The sequence below is a fragment of the Felis catus genome, chromosome D2 (genome assembly GCF_018350175.1).
Source record: "Felis catus isolate Fca126 chromosome D2, F.catus_Fca126_mat1.0, whole genome shotgun sequence".
In the NCBI taxonomy this organism is placed as follows: Eukaryota; Metazoa; Chordata; class Mammalia; order Carnivora; family Felidae; genus Felis; species Felis catus.
This window is the reverse complement of record NC_058378.1, coordinates 50,340,127-50,364,066: the sequence shown is the minus strand read 5'-3', so window position 1 is coordinate 50,364,066 and position 23,940 is coordinate 50,340,127. Positions and strand designations below refer to the sequence as shown.

Sequence of the window (23,940 nt, the reverse complement as noted above, 5' to 3'; positions counted from 1 at the left end):
TGGCAGATTCCCAAACAGGCCAGAAGGCTTCAAACCTCCCACAGAGTCTCCATTCCCTCCTTCTGAATGGATTTCCTTCAACCTTCCCTAAAGAAATCCCATTATTATTGAAAATTCAGTTTAAGGGTTATTTCCTCCCTGAAGCCAGGTTTTTTGTTTTTTAATGTTTATTTATTTTTTGAGAGAGAGAGACAGAGTGCGAGCAGGGGAGGGACAGAGGGAGAGGGAGACACAGAATCCGAACCAGGCTCCAGGCTCTGGGCTGTCAGCACTGGGCCCTGATGCAGGGCTTGAACTCACAAGCTGTGAGATCATGACCTGAGCAGAAGCCAGACGCCCAACTGACTGAGCCACCCAGGCACCCCAAATTTTAAACTCCGTTTTAATACCACTTCCCTTCTTTCTCCTTCCTGTAGCTCACTGTCTGGAGTCCTCTGGAGTTACTTCCATGGCAGATGTCATTGTTCGATGTTTGTCCAAGCAAGGACCATCTACATCATAATCTCTTTGTTGTTGGACTTTTTAAAATATTTGTTTGTTTGTTTATTGAGAGAGGGTGCAAGTGAGTGAGGGACAGAGAGAGAGGGAGAAGGAGAGAGAGAATACCACGAGGGGCAGAGAGAGAGGGAGAGAGAGAGAAGCAGGGCTCACCCAAAGCAGGGCTTGAGGTCATCCGGTGAGGGCTTGAACTCATGAACCATGAGATCATAACCAGAGCCGAAATCAGATGCTCAACTGACTGGGCCACCAGGCACCCATAATCTCGTTTTTTGAAAAGTTTTTTTCTACTGTTTTACTTCTTTAAGAAATATTTATCATCACCATCATCACCATTGCAGATTCCTGTGCTCCAAACCTACTAAATCAGTCCATGGACCTGGGTGAAGAATTTGCTCTTAAAAAAATCTGCTAGATTACTGGTCATGTTCTGTTTCTTGATCAGGTGCTAATTACACACAGTGTTTATTTGTGTGGAATTCACTGAGTTCTGCCCTTAGATTATGTATACATTTCTGTATGTATGTTACATTCAATGAAGAGTTAAAAAGTAAACACTCCCCAGGCTATTTTTATAGCACTGATGGAGAAGCACTGACTTCTCTCTTGCTATTGAGTTGTAAGCTTTTAGAGGGTAGTGAGGGTATCTATGCTGTCTCTGTATTCCCACCATCTGTTTTAGTGCCTACAGTATAGTACACACTTAATGAATGACTAGTAAATAAATGAATGAATGAACAAAGGGAGAGAAGTGGCTTGAGGGTTCCTTCCTCCCTCACTCTTTTCTAAACATTGTTCCATGCCCCTGCTGGAGCACGTGAGAGCTCCTACCTCGGAGTTAAACTTCCCAGATATATCTCCCCTGAATAATCCTGTGAGATGCCACCTGACTTCCTCTCTACCCCACATGCTTGGTGTGACTGATCCAGGGCACCAGCCTGACAAGGGCGGGAGAAAGGAAGCAGGTGGAGGACGTTCTGTCCCCAGTACCAGTACTTCTGCCCTGCCTGGGTCTGAGCCACCTGGCTCAGGCGTTCCTCAACATGCCTGGGAATCAAGCTGGAGAGAGCATGTCCTTGGAGATACTGCATTGCTAAAGCTCCTACTTGCACCTCTGATATAAACTGCTTCCTAAATTACTCAGCTTAAGTTATGTGGGAATTTGAAAATCTTTGAATATTTAGGAGTAGCAATAGAGATTTTTTAGCACATTTACAGCAGAAAGTGAGAGACACCCTGGGTGAAATATCATGTAAGTCATTTATTCAGTCACAGGTAATTACCAAAAGTTTCCTAGGGATACAACGATGAACAGAGTCATCTGCCTTAATGGAGATCACAGTGTGTGTTTGGGGGGCGGGGTGCCGGGGGAGGGGGTGAGACAAATACTAATATTGAAAGAGGACTTCAACTACCTCTTTCAATATTACTATTTTGACCTCAAACTTATTTATTGATTAATTTCTTCTTTCCAGCTTATCTCTTAACCTCAGGCAAAATACCCTGTGGGCAAAGCATCCCCTAATGAGAACCAAAACTACCCACTCAAGCAATAAGAACCACCCTGAGCCAGCAAGACCCTGCTTGACTGACCCCAAGACAATGATCAACCTCACCTTGACTGCCCAGCTGCATGTACCCACTGAACTTTGCCCCCTGTTTTCCTTATATAAACCTGGAAGTACTGTCAGCACTTTTGAGACAGTCTTTGACATGTTAGTCTGCTTTCTGGTATTGGCCTCACCGAAATCAATTCCTTTCTTGTTTCCCCACTACTTGTCTCTTTGCCTTTTGGATTTTGTCAGTGGCAAGTAGCTGAACCTGGTCTGTTTGGGACCCTCACAGCCAGGGGCTCCTGCACCCCTGTGCCCTGGCTACAATATCTAGATTTTTCAGAGCAGTTATGATGTGCTGGGTGCTTCACACATATTAGTTAATTTCATCATTGTAACGACTTAGTTGATGTCCTATTAATATCCCCACTGACACATAAGGGAACAGATGCATCGTAGAGTTACAAACTGATAGAGTAAGGAAGATACGGTGTAGGGAGTAGGAAAACCTGATCTAGTCCCAAGGGTCAGGGAAAGTTTCTCTAAATATAAGAGGTTGAAGCAGAGATCTGAGGATTGAGTCCAAATCTAGTGGACAAAGAGGTCTGGGGGAAGGGGATTTCAGCCAATGGAAATAACAGATGCAAAGGGAAAATAAATTGTTTGAGGCACTGGCAGGCTGCCCTATAGCAGGAGCACAGGGAGCTGGAGATGAGGCAGGAGAGGTAGGGGCCACAGCCCCAAGTTTTGTTTTGTTTTTTTCCTCTGTGTCTCAAATAGTATGATAAAGTCAGGGATAGAAGATTTAGGAATTCGCCCTGATTTTGCTCTTAACAACCTCAGCCATCTCTCTGTGGCTGTTTCCTTATCTGGAAAAATGAGTGGGCAGACCAGAGTTCTCAAGGGCCCCTATGGTTCCCAAGCTGTGGTTCTGGGTAGGGCGCTCCTGGAAGAAATTGCCAATTCAAGGCACAGGCCCTGGCTGCTGCTGAACGCACTGAGGCCCAGGGGCTTGGCAACCCAGTGGCCCAGGCAGCACTTGCTGGCCTCTGAGTCCTCTGTAGGTTAGGTAAATACAAATGATGGAGAACATCACATATAATAAATCACACAGTAAATATGGCTGTGAACATGGTTTGTTCCTCTCACTCGACATGGGTGAACTGCTAATAATGTAGTAAAGATTACCACCTGTTTGAAGCATTTCCTGTGTGCCAGGATTGTTCCAGTTACTTTAGATAGATTTCTCACAACAGCTCCTTGTTAGATTCAAAAGCTGAAGCCTCAAGGGATTACATAACTTTGGTAAAGTCCTCAGCACCCAAATTTGCCCTGCCTACGGAGCATGTCCAGTCCTGTTTCCTATTGCCAGGTGTGCTCACTTGAGCAATGACTCTCTCTGGGTTTGCTCAGGTGGCCGAGTTGGAATCTGAACCCAGCTCAGACTCCAAAGGTTATGGTGTTGACCACCGGGCCATACTGCCTTCCCTTCTTAAAACACAGGCAACTCCTTATTCTATAAATAGGATCACTTTGTCTCTTGAAGTCCTTTCTGGGTGAGGAAAGTGCTTTTTATAGCTTGGGACTGCTTCTGCTTTCTTGGTCTCTTCCAGCACCTGTTAATCCTGCATGCAGCTGTGTCCTTCACTGTCCTTACACTGTATTCCTAGGTTTCCTCCCTGCAGAAGACAACTCCGGGAAACCACATGGTGTCTGTATGTGTGCCAGTAAAGAAATTTCACTCCCCTCCCTCCCCAAATCGGCCTACCTTTCTATAAATATTCCCTCTCCTCCCTCCACTCAGGCCTGTGAGTAGTTTGGTCTCTTAACCAAACACACACACACTCACAAAGCAACGAGAGGAGGGGTGTTGGAGGGGACAGCGTGAATGACCTTGCAAAGGTGTCTAGCTCTCTGGGGACAGGATTAGCAAACTTGAAACCTCAACAAATATTTGTGTGCCTCCGTGTTCCTCCCGAAGCTACCTGCTCCTCTTGCGCCAGCCTCGCTCAGTCCCCTCTCCGCCTCTCCGAGATACAAAGCTCAACCCGCCCATCTTTTTGCAAACCCAGAGAACTTCAGTCCCCTAGTTGAAACTCGTCTGTGGCGGTGGCGGGCAGCACTGGGCATGCTCAGTAGTGGGGACAGGTCTGGAAGGCAAGGAAGCCGCGTTTGAAGTCGCGCGGCCGGGGGAACAGGGGGAGGCGAGCCGTGGGGGCCCCGGCTGGGGGTCCGCGGGGATCCCCGATTCCGCGCCCGGAGCTGGCATGCTCCAGGCTGGCGCGGCGGGGCGGGCGCGCAGGGGGCAGAGCGCGGAGGAGAGGGGGGAGCCGGTGGGAGAAGGGGAGGAGCGCCGGGCTCGCCATCCCCCGGCGCCGGCTCTGCGGCTGCTGAATCGGAAACCGCAGGGAGGATCCGGGGAAATAAAGACGCCCGAGAATGACCTCCAGCGAGGCTGCCTGAGCCGGGGCCCGCGCGCCGCCGCACCAGCCTCCGGCATGGGCGACCGGGGCGGGCGGCCCGAGCACTCGGCCACGCACGCTCCGGGGCCCCCCGCCGACACCGGAGCTGCCGCCGTAAACGGGCTGCTGCACAACGGCTTCCACCCGCCGCCAGTCCAGCCGCTGCTCCTCTGCAGCCGGGGCCCCGCGGGCGGTGGCGACGCGGCACCCCCGCGCCTCCAGCTCTTGCCCGAGCTTCAGCCGCAGCCACCGCCCCCTCAGCACGACTCCCCCGCCAAGAAATGCCGGCTGCGGAGGAGGATGGACTCCGGAAGGAAGAACAGGCCGCGTAAGTCCCATCGCGAACGGAACGCTGGCGCGAGGCAGGCGCATCCCGCGCGCCTACCACCCCAGGAGCCGTGGGCAGGCACCGCAGCGCGACTGGTGCGCCCCAGCGCCCGCTGTCGGGGGAGTGTACGGAGGGGACTCCGGGGACTGATTCTTTCCCCAGGGGCGCCAAGCACTAAAGATCGCTGCCTGAGCCTCACGCTTGCTTGCTTCCGTCTGTAGAATGGGCCGATTCAATGCGGATCCTGCGCTGCTCCTTCGGTCTTGGCTCTAGGCAAGGCCAGCGTACTGCCCGCCTTCCTAATTGGTCGGTGGGGAAATGCACGTGTGCGATCATTTCACGGGTTCCGGGAGTAGGCGTAGAGCGGGAGGGCCCTCTCCCTTCTCCTCGCCCCCTTTCCTTGTCAGAGTTCGTCTTTCTGGGTTGGCGCTCAGGCAGCCACCTTGTCCTTTGAATCGCAGAGTAGCCGCCAGTACCTCGGGTCTATTGGCAAACGCAAGGCCTGGAGGCGTGGAGTTTGACAACCCCCCAAATCACATCCTATTAAATGCTCTTTCCTCGCAGCCAATGAGAGGACCCGTTGGCGGGGGCACACCCACTGATACCATGTGGGCCGGAACTATGTGGACCAATGAGAATTAGAGGTGGATTTTTTTTTTTCTGGGAACTGGGGAGGTAGAGTTGAGGGTTTCTAATGGTAGCTTGCGGCGTAAAAAGCTGAAAGGCGTTATTTCACAATCTAAAGCGTGTATATATGATGTTACTTTATAAAGAGTACCTTCCCTGCATGACGTTGTGGGATGTAAATTCGTAGATCGAGTTTACAACTGTTTTTTCCTATCTGAGCTGAACCTCCTTCTACTGGTTTACCTCTTTCTGGGTGTCTTTAATGAAGCTTATAAATGGCAAAAAGCAAAGTAAGTAGAATGCATACTAATTAGTGATTGCATTCAAACACCATTTGCGTATGGGTTATTCTGTCTGATACGGAGAAATTGCTAGTATAGGTTTTGGATTTATCTGTAAAAGCTTGATATTTGGCAAACTTTTTTGTTTCTCTCTTTAGACTCTTAGGTTTTCTGCGCTCAGTTAAAATCTCTGAGACTTTGGAAAGTACTGATGTGGGACGGGATGACTCTGATGCTTGTATTCTGTAGATGTGAAATGTTTAGGCTGAAAGTTAACTTTGAAGCCACACAGCAGATTTGGTGATTGTTGTAAGGAAGGCATCTATTTAGCACTTGAATTTGTACTTATTTTTGTTTTTCAGACTTGTTAGAAAATTACCTTCTTTATGGACTTGATACTGATTACTTATGATTTATTAACTTGTTTTGAAACCACATTTTAGTTATTTCTCTGATCTATGTTTACAAATCACAGGACAGTTTGCAATGTAAATAGCTAAAGTATATCGAAAGAGAACTGTTTTGAGTTTTTGTGTAGTATAGCTAGCCTAAATGGTCTGTGAGGGTATATAACACCTTTAGAAATAATTTTTGAGGAATTAAAAGTACTCTCTCTTAATAATAGATTGGAGGCAGAGAAAAAATAATTTTGAGGCTTAACTTGAGCTTGCAAACCCACAAGGATTTTTTTTAAGTTTTTAATTATTTTTTAAACGCTTATTTATTTTTGAGAGACAGAGAGAGACAGAGCACGGGCGGGGGAGGAACAGAGAGAGACACACACACACACAGAGAATCCCAAGCAGGCTCCAGGTTTGAACTGTGAACACAGAGCTCCACAAGGGGCTCGAACCCACAGACCTGAGCTGAAGTCAGATGCTTAACTGACTGAACCACCCAAGCGCCCCAACAATTATTATTTTAGAATACAAGAAAATATAACTTTATGCCTGTGTATTTGGTGTCAGAAATTAAAGTGGTTTGTATTTTTTACAAAAATTAAAACCTTAGCTATTTTAAGTCCAGTGACCATGATACTTAACTTTTAAACTTTTAAAAGGGATTCATCAAAATTTACTTTTCATTATCCTACCATGTTTTCATTTCTCAAATTTGAACAAGCATTTCTGAAATAAATTTTACATGTTCTGAGTGGCATCTGCTGTGTTCACTACCAAAAGTTCTCAGTGAAAACTAGGGCAACATCTTTAAGCCTTGTCTATTAATGTTTAGGTATTTTTTTAATAAAAAAAAGATAGTGCTCGGTCAATTCATATTTAGATTCTCTAATCTAATCTAATCTAATCTAATCTAATCTAATCTAATCTATATCTTAGGTATACTAAGAGTTAAGTATATCCCCATTTTCTAACGATTGATAGATTTTATGTGAGCAACTATTACAAAGAGTTATTTGGGTGCTTTAAATAAAATGCAGGGGTATTGTTGTTGGTGGAAGCATTGAAGCTGAACAAATAATTCCTATTTATCAGTTTACAACGTCAAACAACCTGCTTCCGTCTAAACCAGAGGTGTGTTGAAGACAGCCAGATCTCAGTGCTCTCAGATAGGCACTTGGAATGCTTATGTGAGTGGGTGTGTTTCTATTTGGTAATATCGTGGATAGAGTGCAATACACATAGAAATACTTAACGTTTGCAAACGATGAATGCAATGAAACAAACAATTCAGTAGTTTCTGATTGTTTTAAAATTTTAAATCTCAACGCAGGAACTCTTTACAAGCTTGTAAGCTAAACATCAGACCAGTGGTAGGTTAATTTTGCTAAACCAGGAGAGGGGAGTGTTGTCCACTTTTTATCGAAAGTACCGTCACCTCACCACTTGTCCTTGGAAAGCTTTTGTAAGACTGCTTCATCGGTCTTCCTTGGTTACTTCACCTACCTCTGCTATTTAGCTGTGTAGCCTCAACCAAGTTACTAGCTCTCATGTTGAGACACTGGAGTTGGCTAGGTGGTCTTAAAGTGTTGTTCCTTGTGTCTTCCAAATTCTGATACTTCAGAGCTATGACTTCTATGCTAGTTATCCACTTTGCCACACGACTTAGCATTTTAATTGGGTTTCTTCCTCCTCTTCTTCTTCTTCTTCTTCTTCTTCTTCTTCTTCTTCTTCTTCTTCTTCTTCCTCTTCTTCTTCTTCTCCTTCTCCTCCTCCTCCTCCTCCTCTTCCTTCTCCTCCTCCTCCATTCTCCTCCTCCTCCTTCTCCTCCTCCTCCTTCTCCTTCTCCTTTTCTTCTTCTTCTTCTTCTTCTTCTTCTTCTTCTTCTTCTTCTTCTTCCTCTTCTTCTTCTTTGTGCCAATTGTTCCCTGTGTGTTGTCTTATTTCCTCAATTAGGTTAGAAGTCTGATTGCAGATGATATAGTTTTTTCTCTTATGCCTTGCACCTCAGGTCCATGAACATTTGACTGATGTCACAGGAGAAAAGGTACAAGTGACATTATCACCACCTCATTGAGATAGTCATTTCCATCCATAAGATAGACTTTGGCAAAATCTCTTCACTGGAATTTCCACAGAGTATCAACTGGGAGATTCCTTTGATCTGCTCCTTGATGATTTGATTCTTTGAAGCATGCATAAGTAGCACCTTACTGAGTCAGCTCACTTCCCAAATATTTTGAAACTAATGATAGTCCTAATAAAATGCTGTGAGGGTCTAATGTGTTGTAAATGGTGTAGCCATTCAAACCCCAGAGGGCTTGAGTTTGGATAGCTGCTGGATGGCCTAGGGCCAATAATTCACCTATGTGTCAGTTCCAGGATGGAGATAATCATACTACTCATTGGGTTGATATGAGAATTAAATTAGATAATGTATATAGTAAGAACCTAGATCCCTGCTTGGCATATAGTATTTATTCAGTAAATGCCAGCTCTCATCACCCCCATACAGAATACTGTCCACTGTTAATCCAAAGGACAGGACAATTGAGCTGCCAGAGATTGACTTCCTTAAAAACAAACAAAACAAAACAAAAAACAGGCTTAGAATAAGAAAGACCAAAATGTTTTATTTGATTAGCTATAACACTCTTAGTCCTTCAATTATTTTTTTACCCTTCCCCAATACAAATAGTGGGTAATAGAAAACTGTAGAGAAAAAGCAGGAAAAAGTACTTACAGTCCCATCACTTAGAGAAAACAACTGTTTACAATGTGCCATATTTTACAGGTAATTTGAGATCATACTAAGATGAGATTTTGCTAGCTTTTGTTTTTAAAAGTTTTAGCATAAGCATTTTCTTATGGCATTAAAACTTTTTTTTTTTTTTAAATTTTAGAGAGAGAGGGAATCTCAAGCAGGCTCTATGCTCAGTATGAAGCCCCATGCAGGCCTTGATCCCACGGCCCTGGGATCATGACCTGAGCCGAAATCGAGAGTCAGACACTCAACTCACTGAGCCACCCAGGCACCCCAAAACATCATTTAAAAAAATTTTTTTTTACGTTTATTTATTTTTGAGAGACAAAGAGAGACAGAGCACAAGTGGGGGAGGGGCAGAGAGAGAAGGAGACACAGAATCCAAAGCAGGCTCCAGACTCTGAGCTGACAGCACAGAGCCCGACACGGGACTCGAACTCACAACCTGAGCCAAAGTCGGTTGCTCAACAGACTGAGCCACCCAGGTGCCCCAAAACATCATTTTTTTTGGTTTTATTTTGTTTTGTTTTGTTGTTTTTTTGTTTTTTTCAAAACATCATTTTTTTAATGGTTGTATTATATCCCCAAGAATTTATTTAACCTTTCTCTGGAAGCTTTAGGCTGCAGCGAGGGGTCTCTACATCATAAACATTGCTGTAGCAACAACTTCATGTGTAACTCTTTTTTCTTTTTTTTAATAAAGATTTTTCTTAAGTTTATTTATTTTGAGAGAGAGAGAAGGATCTGGGGAGGGGCAGAGAGAGAAAGGGAGAGAGAGAGAATCCCAATCAGGCTCCGCCCTGTCAGTGCAGAGCCCGATTAGGGACTCAAACGGGCTCAAACTCACCAACAGTGAGATCATCACCTGAGCCAAAATCAAGAGCCAAACACTGAACCAACTGAGCCACCCATGTGCCCTTGTCCGTGACTCTTTCTTAAGTTATTGTTGATGAGATGGGTCGACACATACTTTTTGGAAGAGGAACCAAAACAGCACAAAGTAGTATTTAGATGTTTCCTTGAAATGCTGGATATTTTAGACCACAAGGACACTGTTAGATGAGCCACCCTGGTGGAGTGAGGAGAGAAATGCAAAGGAGATTGTTGGAGTCACCAAACACTATGCTGCAGAAAGGCAAGTATTTGGGCATCCTCAGAAGACTGGAGGATCAGTGCTGCCCTCTCCCTTCCCTCCTCTGTTGCTTGGCAACAGGCAGGAATAAAGACTGGATCAGGGAGGGCAGCCTCCTGTGGGGTGGGCATTCTGGCTTCTCAAATCATTTAGGTAGGATGCTACGAGCAGAAAATGGGTGAAAATCCATTGCACCCATAACATACTCATAGGTACAAACCAAAGAAACCTAAATCTGTCACCCGTTTCAGCTAGCCAGCATGGTGAAAGTATGAGGCCTCAATTTTCCAAACATTGGGGTATTTAGCTTTGGCATTTGGGCTTTCCACTTCCTATGAGAAAAACCAGGATAAAAAAGATCATAGAATTTTCTGGTTGTATCTGCACAGAGGGTAGATATATATGCTTTTTTTTTTTTTTTTTTTTTTTTTTTTTGTAAAAAAACTGTACTCAGTACTTCTACATGGATGGGAAGCATTGCAAATTCAAGAACACAAGACTGAAATGGAAAGCAAGGGCACACTGTAGTATTCCTACCATGTGGGATGTGGTCAGATTCCCAAGTTTGTCCATGAAGTTATGAGTTGTGCAATGCACATTTAAACTGAAGATTAAGACTTTAAGGCCCAAGTGGCCTGCATCTAAGTGGTTAAGTCAGGTATCAGAATGTGTTAGGCATGTGAACACTTTTCCTCAAAAGACCAGTAAGTGAATTTCAACCTTAATACGAAGGATATTTTGCTTGGCACAGTAACCAAAGATGGAAAGGGTGCTGTTAACGTTTAGCATGTGGGGCATTTAACAAGTGAATAAAACAAAACCCGTCATGGTTTTGGAAATAGAATTAGTAGAGAAACAAAGGAGTACTGATTTTAATTGACAGGTTTTGGGGTTTTGTTTTTGTGATAGCTCGACTTGTGTGTAGGTGTGTGTGTGAGTGGCTTTAATACAAACCAATTGCCTTGAAAGTAAAAATAAATCAAGGTTTGACTTCTATGATATTTAATTACATGTGCTTTAGCTTTAATAAGTAAGCCAGTATTCACCTTGGGATGGCAGTATTCTGAATCAGATACAGAAACTGTTCAGTGTACCCAATGTGGCGCACAGAATTTCTAAGAAGACCTTTTCTGTAGGTGATGGAGCTATCTATCGAGCGTGGTATCTCATTACTTAATTTGTGACATCTCTTAGGTGCTTAGACTTGGCTAATCACATGTGTGTGTATGGGTGGGTGGGTGTGTGTGTTCGTATTCTCCTTGGGAATACATTTGAAAATAACAGATGATTCGAAGGGGTGAGGTAATGTTATTTTTAGAGGCAGTTACATCAAAATAATGATCTGGACCTCCAGCAGGTTTCTCTACAGTTTGGAAAGAGGACGGAAAAACTTATGACCATAGTGACTACTTAACAGTAGTCACTTCCAGTAGAGTAGCTGTTATTGAGCAACAGCTGTGTACATATTGTTCTGTACGTGTTTTGATGAAAGCATGCACATTACCAACCCCATTGTCCATTTTACAGATGGAGAGAGAGAGGCTCAAGAGAAGTGAGGTATCCCGCCCCAAAGCCTGTAGTCCGTGAATGACCAGGCCAAAATTCAGACCCAAGTCTAAGTCCATTGCCAGCTAGCTGGCTCTCTTCTCTGCCCTGATAAACGTATTATTTATGTTGGGAAAAGGAAGTGTGTTCTGTAAAACTTTAAGAAGAGATAAGTGTATGCAATCTGTACACCTTTGGCAAAAAGCTCATCCATGTGGCTGTGGAAGTAACAGCGGCCAACATTAAAGGGCACTTACTATGTGCAGACACTAAGCTAAACACTTTATATGGGTTATCTCAGCAAACGCTCGCAGCACCCTGTGAGTTGGGTACTGCTATAGATTGAACGCTTGTGTCCCCCCAAAACTCATATATTGACATTCTAACCCCCAAGGTGGTGTTATTAGGAGGTGGGGCCCTTGGGAGGTGATTAGGTCATGAGGGTAGAGCCATTATGATTGGGATTAGTGTCCTTATAAAAGACCCCAGAGAGCTAGAACCCCCATCCCCACTTCTGCCATGTGAGGGGACAGCAAAAAGATAGCCATCTAGGAGGCAGGCTCTTGCCAGGCGCTGAATCCACCAGTACCTTGATCTTGGATTCCAGAATTGTGAGAAATAAATTTCTGTTGTTTATAAGATACTGAGACTATGGTAAGACAAATCATATGATCTTCCCTCGGCAGGTGAAGAAACTGAAGGATAGCACAAAGGCTTGGGGCAAAACTGTCTGAGTTCAGATTTTGACTCTGCTGGGCTAGACTTGGGTAGTGTTCTGTAGTGGAAAGAGCTTTGAAGCCACCAGACCTGAATTCAGAGCCTCACTGTGCCATTACTAACAGTGTCCCCTTCAGGCGAGATCCTTAACTTCTCCAATAGAGATAATGGCGTCCATCTTATCGGTTGTGAGGACCAAAGGCAGAAAATGGAGATAAGTTGTAAAACAGAGTGACTGGACCCTGCTACGTGCACAGTAAAAGATACTTTACTTGCTAACACAAGCAGGACATTTAATATTAATATTACTGCTGTTACTTAGTCACAGAGGCTTTCAAAACTTTGTGAAATCTCAGGATTTCCATGAACTCATCTTGCCCCAACTGAGACTGGGCTTCATTCAAAGTATCTTCCAACCTGACCCAACATCACATCCTGAATGGAAGTGCCCCAATTCTGACGTTTCTAGAGGCAGGACACATGGCCTGTGTCGCAATTCTTGACCTCATTGTCACTTTCATAAGTTGCCCCACTGCAACTCCTGAGATGTACAGTATGACCTGTCTGAGGGTGATTTTGGCAACTTGGTGACTAAGAAGACTGTCATTTGTTTTACTGTTAATCTAGTGTCAGGACAAAGTTGGTGGTTTTTTTTTTTTTTAATGTTTATTTACTTTTGAGAGAGAGAGAGAGATACAGAGTGAGAGTTAAGGGAGGGGCAGAGAGAGAGAGGGAGACACAGAATCCGAAGCAGGCTCCAGGATCTGAGCTATCGGCACAGAGCCCGATGAGGGGCTTGAACTCACGAACCGTGAGATCGTGACCTGAGACACTTAACCGGCTGAGCCACCCAGGCACCCTAGGACAAAGTTATTTCTAAAAAAGGAAGTTTCTTCCTTTGATCTTTACGGTTTGCTATGTCAGCCCCTGAGTGAAGCAGATAATGCACACAAGAGAAAAGGATTAGGAAAGTGAGCACCTTTCCTTTATGAAAGCTGCAGGAATCAAACAAGGCTGCAGAATTCAGAACGGATGCTACTTCTCAGGCCTTCTTTTTACCCATAGCCTAGCAAACCTTGTTCTGGCAGATGAGGAGATGGATATTTCTGGGCACTTGTTGCCTTCGAGACCAGCACGTGAACCTTCTGGAATGCCTGGCCCTGACTCAATGCTGAATCTGGGCCACTGGGTCTTTAGCTAGCGCCTCTGGACAGACTGAACTTACGTGAATCTCTGAGCTGTGGCCAGCCTGGGCAGTGCCAGTTGCTAGGAATCCTCTGGGCCTTCTGGACAAACAATTCCTTTACAGCCTGAGGTAGGCAGTCCAGGAGGGAACGAGGCAGGGGTGGATTTGTGTGACTTCAAGCTTGATATGGGTCCACAGTGTAATGAGGCTTCCAGGAAAACATAAGCACCCAATAAATGTTAGCTGTCATGGATGGTGGTGTTAGATGCCCTTCCTTACTTACACTTACTCCTATAACTTCTGCCTTGACCCTACAGTGCATCCAATCTCTCTTCTGCATGACAGCTCCTTAGACATTTAAAGACAGCTATTTAACTTGACTTTTCCATGGCGTCCTGCCCTCTGAAAAACAAAGACCCACACACTCACCTGCCAGACTTCATCATCCTTGTGAGCCAGTACTGGTTGTGTTGAGTTGCCAAAGCATTAAAGCTTAGATGGGAGAATGGCCTCTTGGGGTTGTCATAAAAGGGATCAGGTAAGTACTGACCTGGGTGACCTTGAACGCCAAGATTTAATAAGCCTGTATGTCCCACAGGGGCTAATCATTTTTTTTTTTTAATCTTTTAAAAATGTTTATTTTTTCATTTTGAGAGAGAGGGAGGGCAAGGGAGGGGCAGAGAGAGAGAGAGAGAGAGAGAGAGAGATTGGGAGTGAGAGAGGATCCCAAGCAGTCTCCATGCTCTCAGAGTAGAACTTGACTCAGGGCTCAATCTCACAAACCGTGAGATGGTGACCTGGGCCGAAATCAAGAGTCAGATGCTTAACTGACTGAGCCACCCAGGCGCCCTGGAGCTAACCAGTTTTTATTCCTTGTGGGCCACGCACTGTGCTAGACTCTGCATGGGATACTCGGCTTCATGTGATTCCAAGCTGGAGTGTAGCCTGAAGCCAGTTGCCTGGCTTGATTTTAGTCAAATCTATGGCATTTCCAAGTCCCTAAACTCTGTGCGTATAAGTCAGAGGACTTGAACAAGTTGAGGCTGTCTGTTTGCCATCCATACGTTCCCAACTACCAGTGTTTGATGAAAAACATCTAAAAACATGCTACGTATTTGGGAGAAGGAAGGTAATATCAGTTTGGTCAAGGAGATACCACATCCTACCTTTTATGGAAGATTTTTACTATGAGGAAGTGGCCCAAATGTGATTTATTCTTTGGAGTGACTGCATGATATATAGTCAACACTTTTAAAGAGTGGTAAGGGGTATCGTGAATAATTATGCCAGGACCACAGGCATAAACTGGGATCATCCTAGGAAAACCACAGGTTCCCTTAATTTGATGGGGCCAGCTCCTACGTGCTCAGGGGAGCTGGTTGTACACATTTCTCCCTAATTCTGCATCCTATGTCCTGGTGTTGGCAGCTTGAAATTGGCTACAGTGAGTGTATTTGCCGTATGGAAATTGGCAAACGCTAAAAATCAAGGTTTTCTTCTTAGGCAGCCAGTTGCTAAACATTTACCAGGACATCACTGACTAGAATACAGGTCATGGGTCACGCAGAAGAAAGTCCCAGACAGCATCAGTAATACGAGCTGAATAATTAAAGCCTTTGATTCAGAGAATGGGAGAAAAAGACTGGCATGTCCTTTGCTAAGTAGGATAATGCCAGAAGGTGAGGAGTCAGACAAAAGAACTTCATTCTCAGGAAAGAAAGTATTCCACACATATTTGAGGGCCCGCTATGTTTTAAGGGTAGAATTTAGAATCACATTGTTGTCTGCCTCTCGTTCTCCCTCCTAAATTCCTACCCCAAATACCGTTGGGTTCAGTGCCGGATCACCCAGTAGGTAGAACAAGCAGGTGTTAGTGTACCAACAACGCAGCAGGAGAGGAGAAAGAAAGAAAGAAGAAACTAATATACATGACTTTGTGTATATATACATGCATGCACCAGAGTACTAACTACAGGAGAACCATAACTTTAGGCTTCTTTACACTCATTTTATGATTCACTCCTGTTTTTATTTTGAATGACTTGAGTTGTTTTGAGCTACATGTTCGTTACATGTGGACTGGGCAGCACCAATATTTTTCCTTTAGATAGGTGTAAATCTAGCCCCAGTGAACCTTGCACCTTTCTAGGGCGATTTATAATTAATTTACTGTTGGTGACATGGCAGGGCGGAGTTGCCGGAGGATCTCCATTTCATGTTTTTGGTTAGGACGGGCAGGCTGAAATTTGTCCCAGCCAAAAGGGAAGGGAGGTTGTTTGTTTGTTTCCAGAGGCAGGATCTGTGGGGCAAAAAAAGGGACTTCCCCAGTTCATTCCCATTAGAGTTTTACTGCAAAGGCGACTCGTGATGCCCCACTGTCCTCTCACTGTCTTGCATGAGTATTTAGAGAGTGTTGGGATTGTAAAGAAATCTTTTTACTTGGGAAAACTTCAAATGTTATATAAAGCCAGAGTGTACATCAAATAACTGCCCATCACTCATCACTCAGCCTATCTTTCCACTCATGTCCAATCTTATTTTTTCTGTTACATCCAAACCTCCCCTTTCAAACTGGATGATTTGCAGCAAGTCTCAGATATCTCAGTTTAATGGTAAGTGTTTTTATATGTGTTTCTAAAAGATAAAAACTCTTTTTGAAAGCATAACCATAATCTGTTAATTGCTGGAAAAAGTTAACAATGTATTATTTTCAGTTGAAGCTATATAGTATTTTATGATGCACAGTTAGAGGAATAAATTCAGTTTACGGTTAAAATCGTTGCATCCTGTTTGTTGATAGATAGACGAAAATCTGATATTGTGTTTCCTGGGAGGATTTAGTTTGGGGGTTTTTTTGGTATGTTTTTGTTTGCTTGTTTGTTTTTGTTTGTTTTGCCAGTACCTGCTACTGCCTGTTTATGATTAATTTTTAACCATATCTTCATGGTCTGAGATTTGAAACTTCATTCTCGTAATGAAATAACCATGTGCCAAAAAAGGCGCTTTGGAATCATCCCAGAATCACTGGACTAGAAGTGATTTGTATCTCCCATGTAGTTTCTGTCTTGAGAGGGAGAGACTGGGAACAGGATTAAAAGAATTCCGCCTCTGCAGTCACTAGGGTGGGAACAGGCAAGCTAGCACTCATTCTGAAGACACCTGGGAAGGAGGACTGGGCTCAGACTGGAAGTCTGGGGGTACTGGATTCAAGGCTGAACGTGGAGTTTACAGGAGGTTACCAGGAGGGGTATTGCTGGAATTTGTGAGATTTGCCGTTCCTTCATTTCAAATGAACCACAAGAACAAAGGAAAAGATCCTGAATCTCTCTAATATCACTCTTGTCTGTCAAGCGTTTTTGAGGATCAAACCACTTCAACATCAGTGAGTTCTTATCTGTATAACTGCCAGGATTGCCTTACTCTTGGCAGTTTTATGAGCCTTTCAGTTTTATGCAAAATGTGCTCCAGATGCATTTTATACTTCCTTGCCTTCTTGGACAGAATACTGAGTATCGTGATATTTTCTAATAATTTAGGGATATGACTAATATCTGGTTTTATACTGGGCTGTAGAAGTCACGGTGTGCGAATGGTCGCTCTTTTGTTTTTTAGGCAATGGATACTTGTTAGGCACCAGCTGCATACAGATGAAACTTTTTTAAAAGGGTCCACGTATTTCATTCAAAATTCTTTAAAAATATTTTTCTCTATTGAAAAGCCATAACTGAAACGCATGTTGAAAACCCCGTAACTAATGTTTGGGTGAGTGCCTTAACTTCTTTCTCAGCCTCAGTTCTGTCATCTGTAAAGTGGGCATAAATAAGAATGCCTACCTCGTTGGGTTCTGAGAATTAAATTAAACATTGCATGTAAAGCTTCTAGCACACACCCTGGCACATGGTAAGCCCTTAATGTTAGTTGGTACAGTGCTGCTGCTGGATTAACCCATTTTTTGTAGACGTTAGAAGAAGCTTCTTCTGGATTCTTTTTTTTTTTTTCAATTTTTTAATGTTTATTGATTTTTGAGAGATAGAGGGAGACAGAGCATGAGTGGGGGAGGGGCAGAGAGAGAGGGAGACACAGAATCCAAAGCGGGCTCAGGCTCCGAGCTGTCAGCACAGAGCCCGATGCAGGGCCGGAACTCACAGAGGGCTAGATCATGACCGGATGCTCAACCAACTGAGCCACCCAGGTGCCCCATTTTTTCTGAATTCTTATAAGCAGAGCATTGATTGGCAAGTTTATAGCTCTGAAGTCTTCTAAAAAGTTTGGCCTGGGCACGTATATCCACATAAAATTGCACAAGCTAATATACCACTTCAGTACACATGTACCACACTCAGTTACATTCTAGGCAAGGCTTAGTTAGGCATATTTGCTTTGCAAATGCTCTCACTCTGGCATAGGTCAGTTATATAATAACAAGTAAATGAATAACCCCATCAAGTTTAGAGTTTTAGCACTTATTATAAGGTTTAGAGGCTTTTGTTTGATTTTTATATTTATTACAAGCAAACTGAGGAGCCGTTAGTTATTTTTAGCGTTCAGCTTTTTGGTGAAACATTTTCAGTAAATCTGTCCAAGCTACTGAATCAGTTTTGATTCCAGAAATCCCCGGATTGCAAGGAAAGCTGTTCAGAAAACAGTTAGGATTTGCACCTACTCCCTGTGAGTCAAACTTGTCTCCATATTGTGCAATCCAGACAAAGTACAAAAATAAATTGGGTGCTGAAGTTTATGAGACTGCGGCTGTCATCCCTAAGTGACAACTGTCCAGCCTTTACACATCAAAACAGTGTTGGTCTCATAGATGGACTTTGCATTAAATGTGTAATATTTTTTCTAAAATGAGCCAATGTTAAGTAAGGTGTTGCTTTTATCTCTTCCTTCTGTGAGTTCCATAGTTAAGATGCAATAAAAAATTCCAGGGCTAAGTTGTTTGAAAATCTTACCTGAATGATAGAGAAGGGCACTCTGTCCCCAAACTAATTGGCACCAGATAAACAGAATACTTTGAATGCTCATGTTTATATTTTTAAAGTTTTCACCTCTTTTTCCAGTTAGATATTACATCTAGCTGTGCCTTGGATAAAAATTGTTACAGTAAAAGAAAACATTTAATACTAATTACAGTGACTGTCACCTCTGGAAACTTGCCAGCAATAAGCCAGAAGGCAGCTGAGAACCTGGAAGGAAGCAAACACGTCTGAGCAACCAAAATCAGTGTTGGGAAATAAATAAAATTGGAGACGCTTTTGCATTCTACATTTAGTGTACTTCCTGTGCTCTCTCTGAGTCTGTTTACTCTTACTAAAGGAACAGTGTTAACAGACATGAATTTTCTGGTTTCTCTGCATTCATATATAGCAGGTTTGGGGTAGATGTACTGCAGTAACATTGATAGCAGCAGGAAGTTAACAGGATTAGCCTAAAAGCAAGACATAGAAAGCCATAATAGAGACAAAAGAATACTTAAACCCTAGTAGCCTTGGAAGCAGAGAGAGGTTCATGTGGTTCTGAGGGCATCACTATATAGTGGGCACAAAAATTGACCCTCATATGCCCATCAGTCATCAGGAAGATCTAAAATTTTCTTGTGCTTATTTTCTTTAAAAATATGGGAAAATCTGTAGAAAGATTTTTTTCAAAAGCAATTATAATTTGGCATTTCTATTTCAAAAGTTATCTATGAAATGAAGGGTTTAGGTCAGAGCTTTATATATGCATGAAATCTGCTTTATTAAGATAGAATGCACATGCAATTCACCCACTTAACGTGTACAGTTAGGTGGGTTTGAGTGTATTCGCAGAGTGCAACCATTACCACAATCAATTTTAGAATACTCCGTCACCCCCTTACAAAACCTTATTTCGCAGTCACTCCTTTTTGCCCCCACAACTCCTGAAACCGGGCAACCACTGATATTTCGGTCTCTACAGATTTACCTGTTGTGGACAGTTCATATATTGGAATCATACTATCTGTACTTTTTTGTGATTGGCTCCTTTCATGGAGCATAGTGTTTTCAAGGTTCATTTGTGTCTTAACGTATATGAGCATTTAATTCTTTTTTATGGCCAAATAATACTTCATAGCCTGGAGACAGCATGGGTTATTAATCCATTCATCAGTTGATGGACATTTGGGGTGTTTCCACTGCTATGAACATTTGTGTACAACTTTTTATGGGGACAGGTTTTCACTTCTCTTGGGTATGTACCCAAGAATGGACTTGCTAGATCACATACAAACTCACATTTAACCTCCTGCAGAACTGCCAGACTGTTTTCCAAAGTGACTGCACTATTTTATTTTATTTTTTTAATATTAAGCTCTTTTTATTTTTTAATCTTTTAATGCGTATTTTTGAGAGAGAGAGAGAGAGAAAGCGTGAGTGGGGGAGGGATAGAGAGAGTGGGAGACACGGAATTCGAAGCAGGCTCCAGCTCTGAGCTGTCAGCACAGAGCCCGATGCAGGGCTCGAATCCATGAATTGGGAGATCATGACCTGAGTGGAAGTCAGATGCTTAACCAGCTCAGCCGCCCAGGCGCCCCTGCACTATTTTATATCCCCACCAGTGGTGTATGAGGGCCACAGTTTCTTCACGTCCTCACCAACACTTGTTATTTTCTGTTTTTTAAATTATAGTCACTCTAGTGGGTTCGAAGTGGTATCTCATTGTGGTTTTGATATGCATTTCCCTAAAAGATCTCTTATGTCCCTCCAACGCTAACATCAAGTGATTTTATTGTTTTTTTTAATTAAAAAAAATTTTTAATGTTTATTTATTTTTGAGAGAGAGAGAGACAGACAGAGTGTGAGACGGGGAGGGGCAGAGAGAGACTGAGACACAGAATCTGAAGCAAGCTCCAGGCCCTGAGCCCGTCAGCCCAGAGCCCGACGCGGGGCTCGAACCCACGAACTGGGAGATCACGACCTGAGCCGAAGTCAGACGCTTAACCGACTGAGCCACCGAGGCACCCCTAACATCCAGTGATTTTAAACTTTTTGTAGGTTTGAGTGTCATCTCCAGTTTAATTACAAGGTTCTCGAATGGCCAGGAAGTACCAGGCTTTACTTTGTGATGGTTATTGTACCTAAGAGGGAACCCTGCTTAGAGCTGCCATTCATAAATACTAAAAGACTGTTTTAAAGATGTAATTTTTTAAAAGTAATCTCTCTACACCCAAGCTGGGGCTCGAAGTTACAACCCCAAGATCAAGTCACATGCTCTACCGACTTAGCCAGCCAGGCGCCCCCTAAAGGATTGTTTTAATTAAGTGAGGTCTGGTCCTCGAATAATGTGGATTTCACTCCTAGCAGTTTTCACTGGTTCCTGGTTGTTCTTGATTAACAATCGGTCCTTGCAGACTGGAAAGCAAGTGCCAAGAGGGCAGGTACATTGCCGTATCCCGGCTCTGTGCCACGGTGACTTTCACGGGCATAAACATGTGTTCATGAATCACTGGGTCCATAAGCATGTGGTTGTTCTCAGATTATTTGAAGAGGGACTTGTGACCCCCTCTTTCTTCCAGCTTGCAGCGCCATGTGAGCAGTTGGCACGTCTTTTCTCAGTCCCCCCCAACATCCCCCAGCTCGACTTTAAAGATCTACCAGGCTCTTGCCATCGAGCTAAAATACATGAACAAAGCCCATTTCTGGTAAACCTGTTGTTCCGCCCGGCGGTGCCACTTGGCAATGCTGTTCTCCCCAAAGCCTTAATTAACCACTCCCTGGTATTAAATCGTCGGTAGATCCCTGGAGAAGTAAGCACGCTCTGGTGGCTTGTCAAGACAGAAAGCTAAACCTCTTGGTGGTTTAAACTGGGATTTGTTTAAGCAGGTAATGAGATTGCCATCTTGAGCTTCAGTGCAGGACATTAGGTAGCTGGAGGAGCCATTCCTGGGTGGACGCTCGGGTATATTCTGGGTGCTGAAATGATCGCACTGGAGCCAATCTTGAGTGGCCCTCAAGAGCCACTGTATGCTTGTCCCTTGGCATGTGTCTGCAGAGTCCAAACTACGGAATCTTCTTCCAAGGACCGTACTTCTGATGATGAAGGTGGCATAATCAAAGCCGAGGACTACGTGGAAGGTTGATACTCACCTTCTGTTCCCTCTAGATTGGGCAGGACAGACAGGTTCTTGGTGAGAAATAGGGACAATGACCTTAACTGTCTGTAATTGTATTTCTGCCTCCCCCCCCCCCCAACTTCCTCAGCCTCACAAGATGACTGCAGAATGGGAAACAGTTTTCATCTGTCTATTATTTCCCCTCCTTATGACCTGGGACAGAAATCCAGGGCTTGACTGTGGGGGTGACAGGAGCAAAATGAGCTCGGTGGTCGCTAGAGTGACATCCCTTTGTCTACTCTGATTTTCTCTCGTAAGAGTGGCAGGGAAAAGCTCTCGGACCTTGGGAACGAAACTGCACTTCCCTGAGCTGCTCAGGGCCTTAAGGAAGAGACCCAAGGAAAAGGCTTTTTAACCTTACGGGTTTGACCTTTTGGGTCCCTTCACCTCTAGCTTCATCTTGCCCCTGCTTCCTGCTGGCCTAGGTCCAAGCTAAGACAAGCTAAGAATACATTTGTGGGTGACACCAGAATGGCCCCCTGCAAGAGCTTTTTTTTTTCCGCCTCTCAAATCTTAACCTAAAAAAAAAGTAACATAGCTTTCACGTTGGTGTTTCTGTTTGTTCTGATTTCACGTGGTTGTCTGTGTCAAGGTCAACCACATGGGTTGCAAATCAAAGAACATCTGCCTGCCTGACCTAAATACACCGGTACTGTTGTCTGAGCTGACTTCCTTATGGAGAAATGCACGGTTACCTTAAAAATGGGAGTCGCTGGGAGAGAGGAGCACATTGCCAAAACTTAATCATATGTGGGACGTTTCTAAACCCACGGCCAGGGGCTTTCGTTGTGGATGGATGATACCTGGAAATCCAAAAGCTGTATTTAAAATTAAATACTGTGGCACTCATGTTATAAATTGCCCGTAAATAATTCCATTAACAAGCAGTTAGATGCGTTCAGGTCCTTCTGTTTCCAGAATGGGAACCTCTTCCAGGTCATTACCAGGCACCACCCTGGGGTTGCTCCTTAGAGCTCCCTCACAGTTACAAGCAAGAGTAGCCCATTCAAACTCTGATCTCTCACTTTTTTTTTTTTTTTAATTTTTTTTTCAACATTTATTTCTTTTTGGGACAGAGAGAGACAGAGCATGAACGGGGGAGGGGCAGAGAGAGAGGGAGACACAGAATCGGAAACAGGCTCCAGGCTCTGAGCCATCAGCCCAGAGCCCGACGCGGGGCTCGAACTCACGGACCGCGAGATCGTGACCTGGCTGAAGTCGGACGCTTAACCGACTGCGCCACCCAGGCGCCCCTGATCTCTCACTTTTAAACTGTGGTCCAGCTACTTACAGCACTCATTTTGATTCAATGAGAACAGTGGTTTTGAACTTGGCCAGTGAGGATTACAGGTCCCCCTCGTTGAAAATATTTTCTCCAGTCCTGCTGCATCCCAATCTCCAGGCCATGGCCTGGGAGTTCATATTTTTAACAAGTGCCTTAGGCAGTTTTTATAATGAGGCAAACTTGAGAACAACTGTGGTTGAATATAGCCTGTCATTTTTAAATAAATGTAATTTAAACAGTTAACTTTAAAATTTAGTGGACTCTGGGGCACCTGGCTGGCTCAGTCAGTAGAGCACGTGATTTGTAATCTCAGGGTTGTGACTTCAAGCCCCATGTTGGGCATGGAGCCTACTTTAAAAACAAAAATAAAAATAAAATTTGGTTGCATGAAGTACTAAAATGAAGTTGCTTTAAGGAAATAAAATTGTAAACAATCCATAGGAATCCAGTTCAAATTGCAAATGCAAAGCAGACTCTGGTCTGATGTCTTGTCAGTTCTGACCTGGGACTGGGTGTGGAGCAAAATGTAAATAAACACAGACTAACTCTCATGGACTGCTGACACTTTATGGGTTCCTTCCTGAATAAAAAAAATTTTTTAAGTTATAATTTTCAACTCTGTTGGTAGAAAGATGAATGTGTTGAGATGCCATGTGACCACATTTTCTTCGACCTGAAAGTTTAAAAGAAATTACAATATTTTCATTCGTGAGTGCCCAAAAAGATCGCAGGCCCTAGGCCTGGAGACTATTGTGTGTCACAGACCATGGGCCTGCATGGCGGAATTGGTGAAATCGGGCCTTAGTTCTGGTGGCTGATGTGATAATACTTATGCCTGCCTCAAAAGTGCTAGAAGGAACTCCTGCTATTCATTCTCCCTCTCGCAGATGTGAATATGATCGGCATTTTTTTTTTCTTTAAATCAGCCTTTTTGTTCCCAGCCCACCTGCCAAGGAGAAAGTTGACAGGAATCGGAGGCCATGTGCCAGTGGAAGGAAGGTTTTTGTCACACGTGGATGTGTGACCTTTC

General features: G+C 43.8%; 1 protein-coding gene across 9 annotated transcripts in view; it reads left to right on the top strand.

Annotated features, from left to right (window-relative positions):
• PANK1 (pantothenate kinase 1) overlaps positions 1 to 23,940 on the top strand; it is a 101,751-nt gene that overhangs the window by 43,923 nt on the left and 33,888 nt on the right. For 2 of the 9 annotated variants that reach the window (XM_023240708.2, XM_023240709.2), the window contains one exon: positions 1,974 to 4,841. The exons of 2 other annotated variants lie outside the window; for them this stretch is intronic. In XM_023240708.2, the coding sequence (XP_023096476.1) occupies positions 4,319 to 4,841 (523 nt within the window). In that variant the 5' untranslated portion in view covers positions 1,974 to 4,318. Of the gene's footprint in view, positions 1 to 720; positions 4,842 to 5,457; positions 5,486 to 5,529; positions 5,759 to 15,492; positions 16,104 to 16,182; positions 16,874 to 23,940 lie in introns of those variants that run through there. 5 more of the 9 variants (XM_045040381.1, XM_045040382.1, XM_019813529.3 and 2 more) reach the window with 5 other exon arrangements.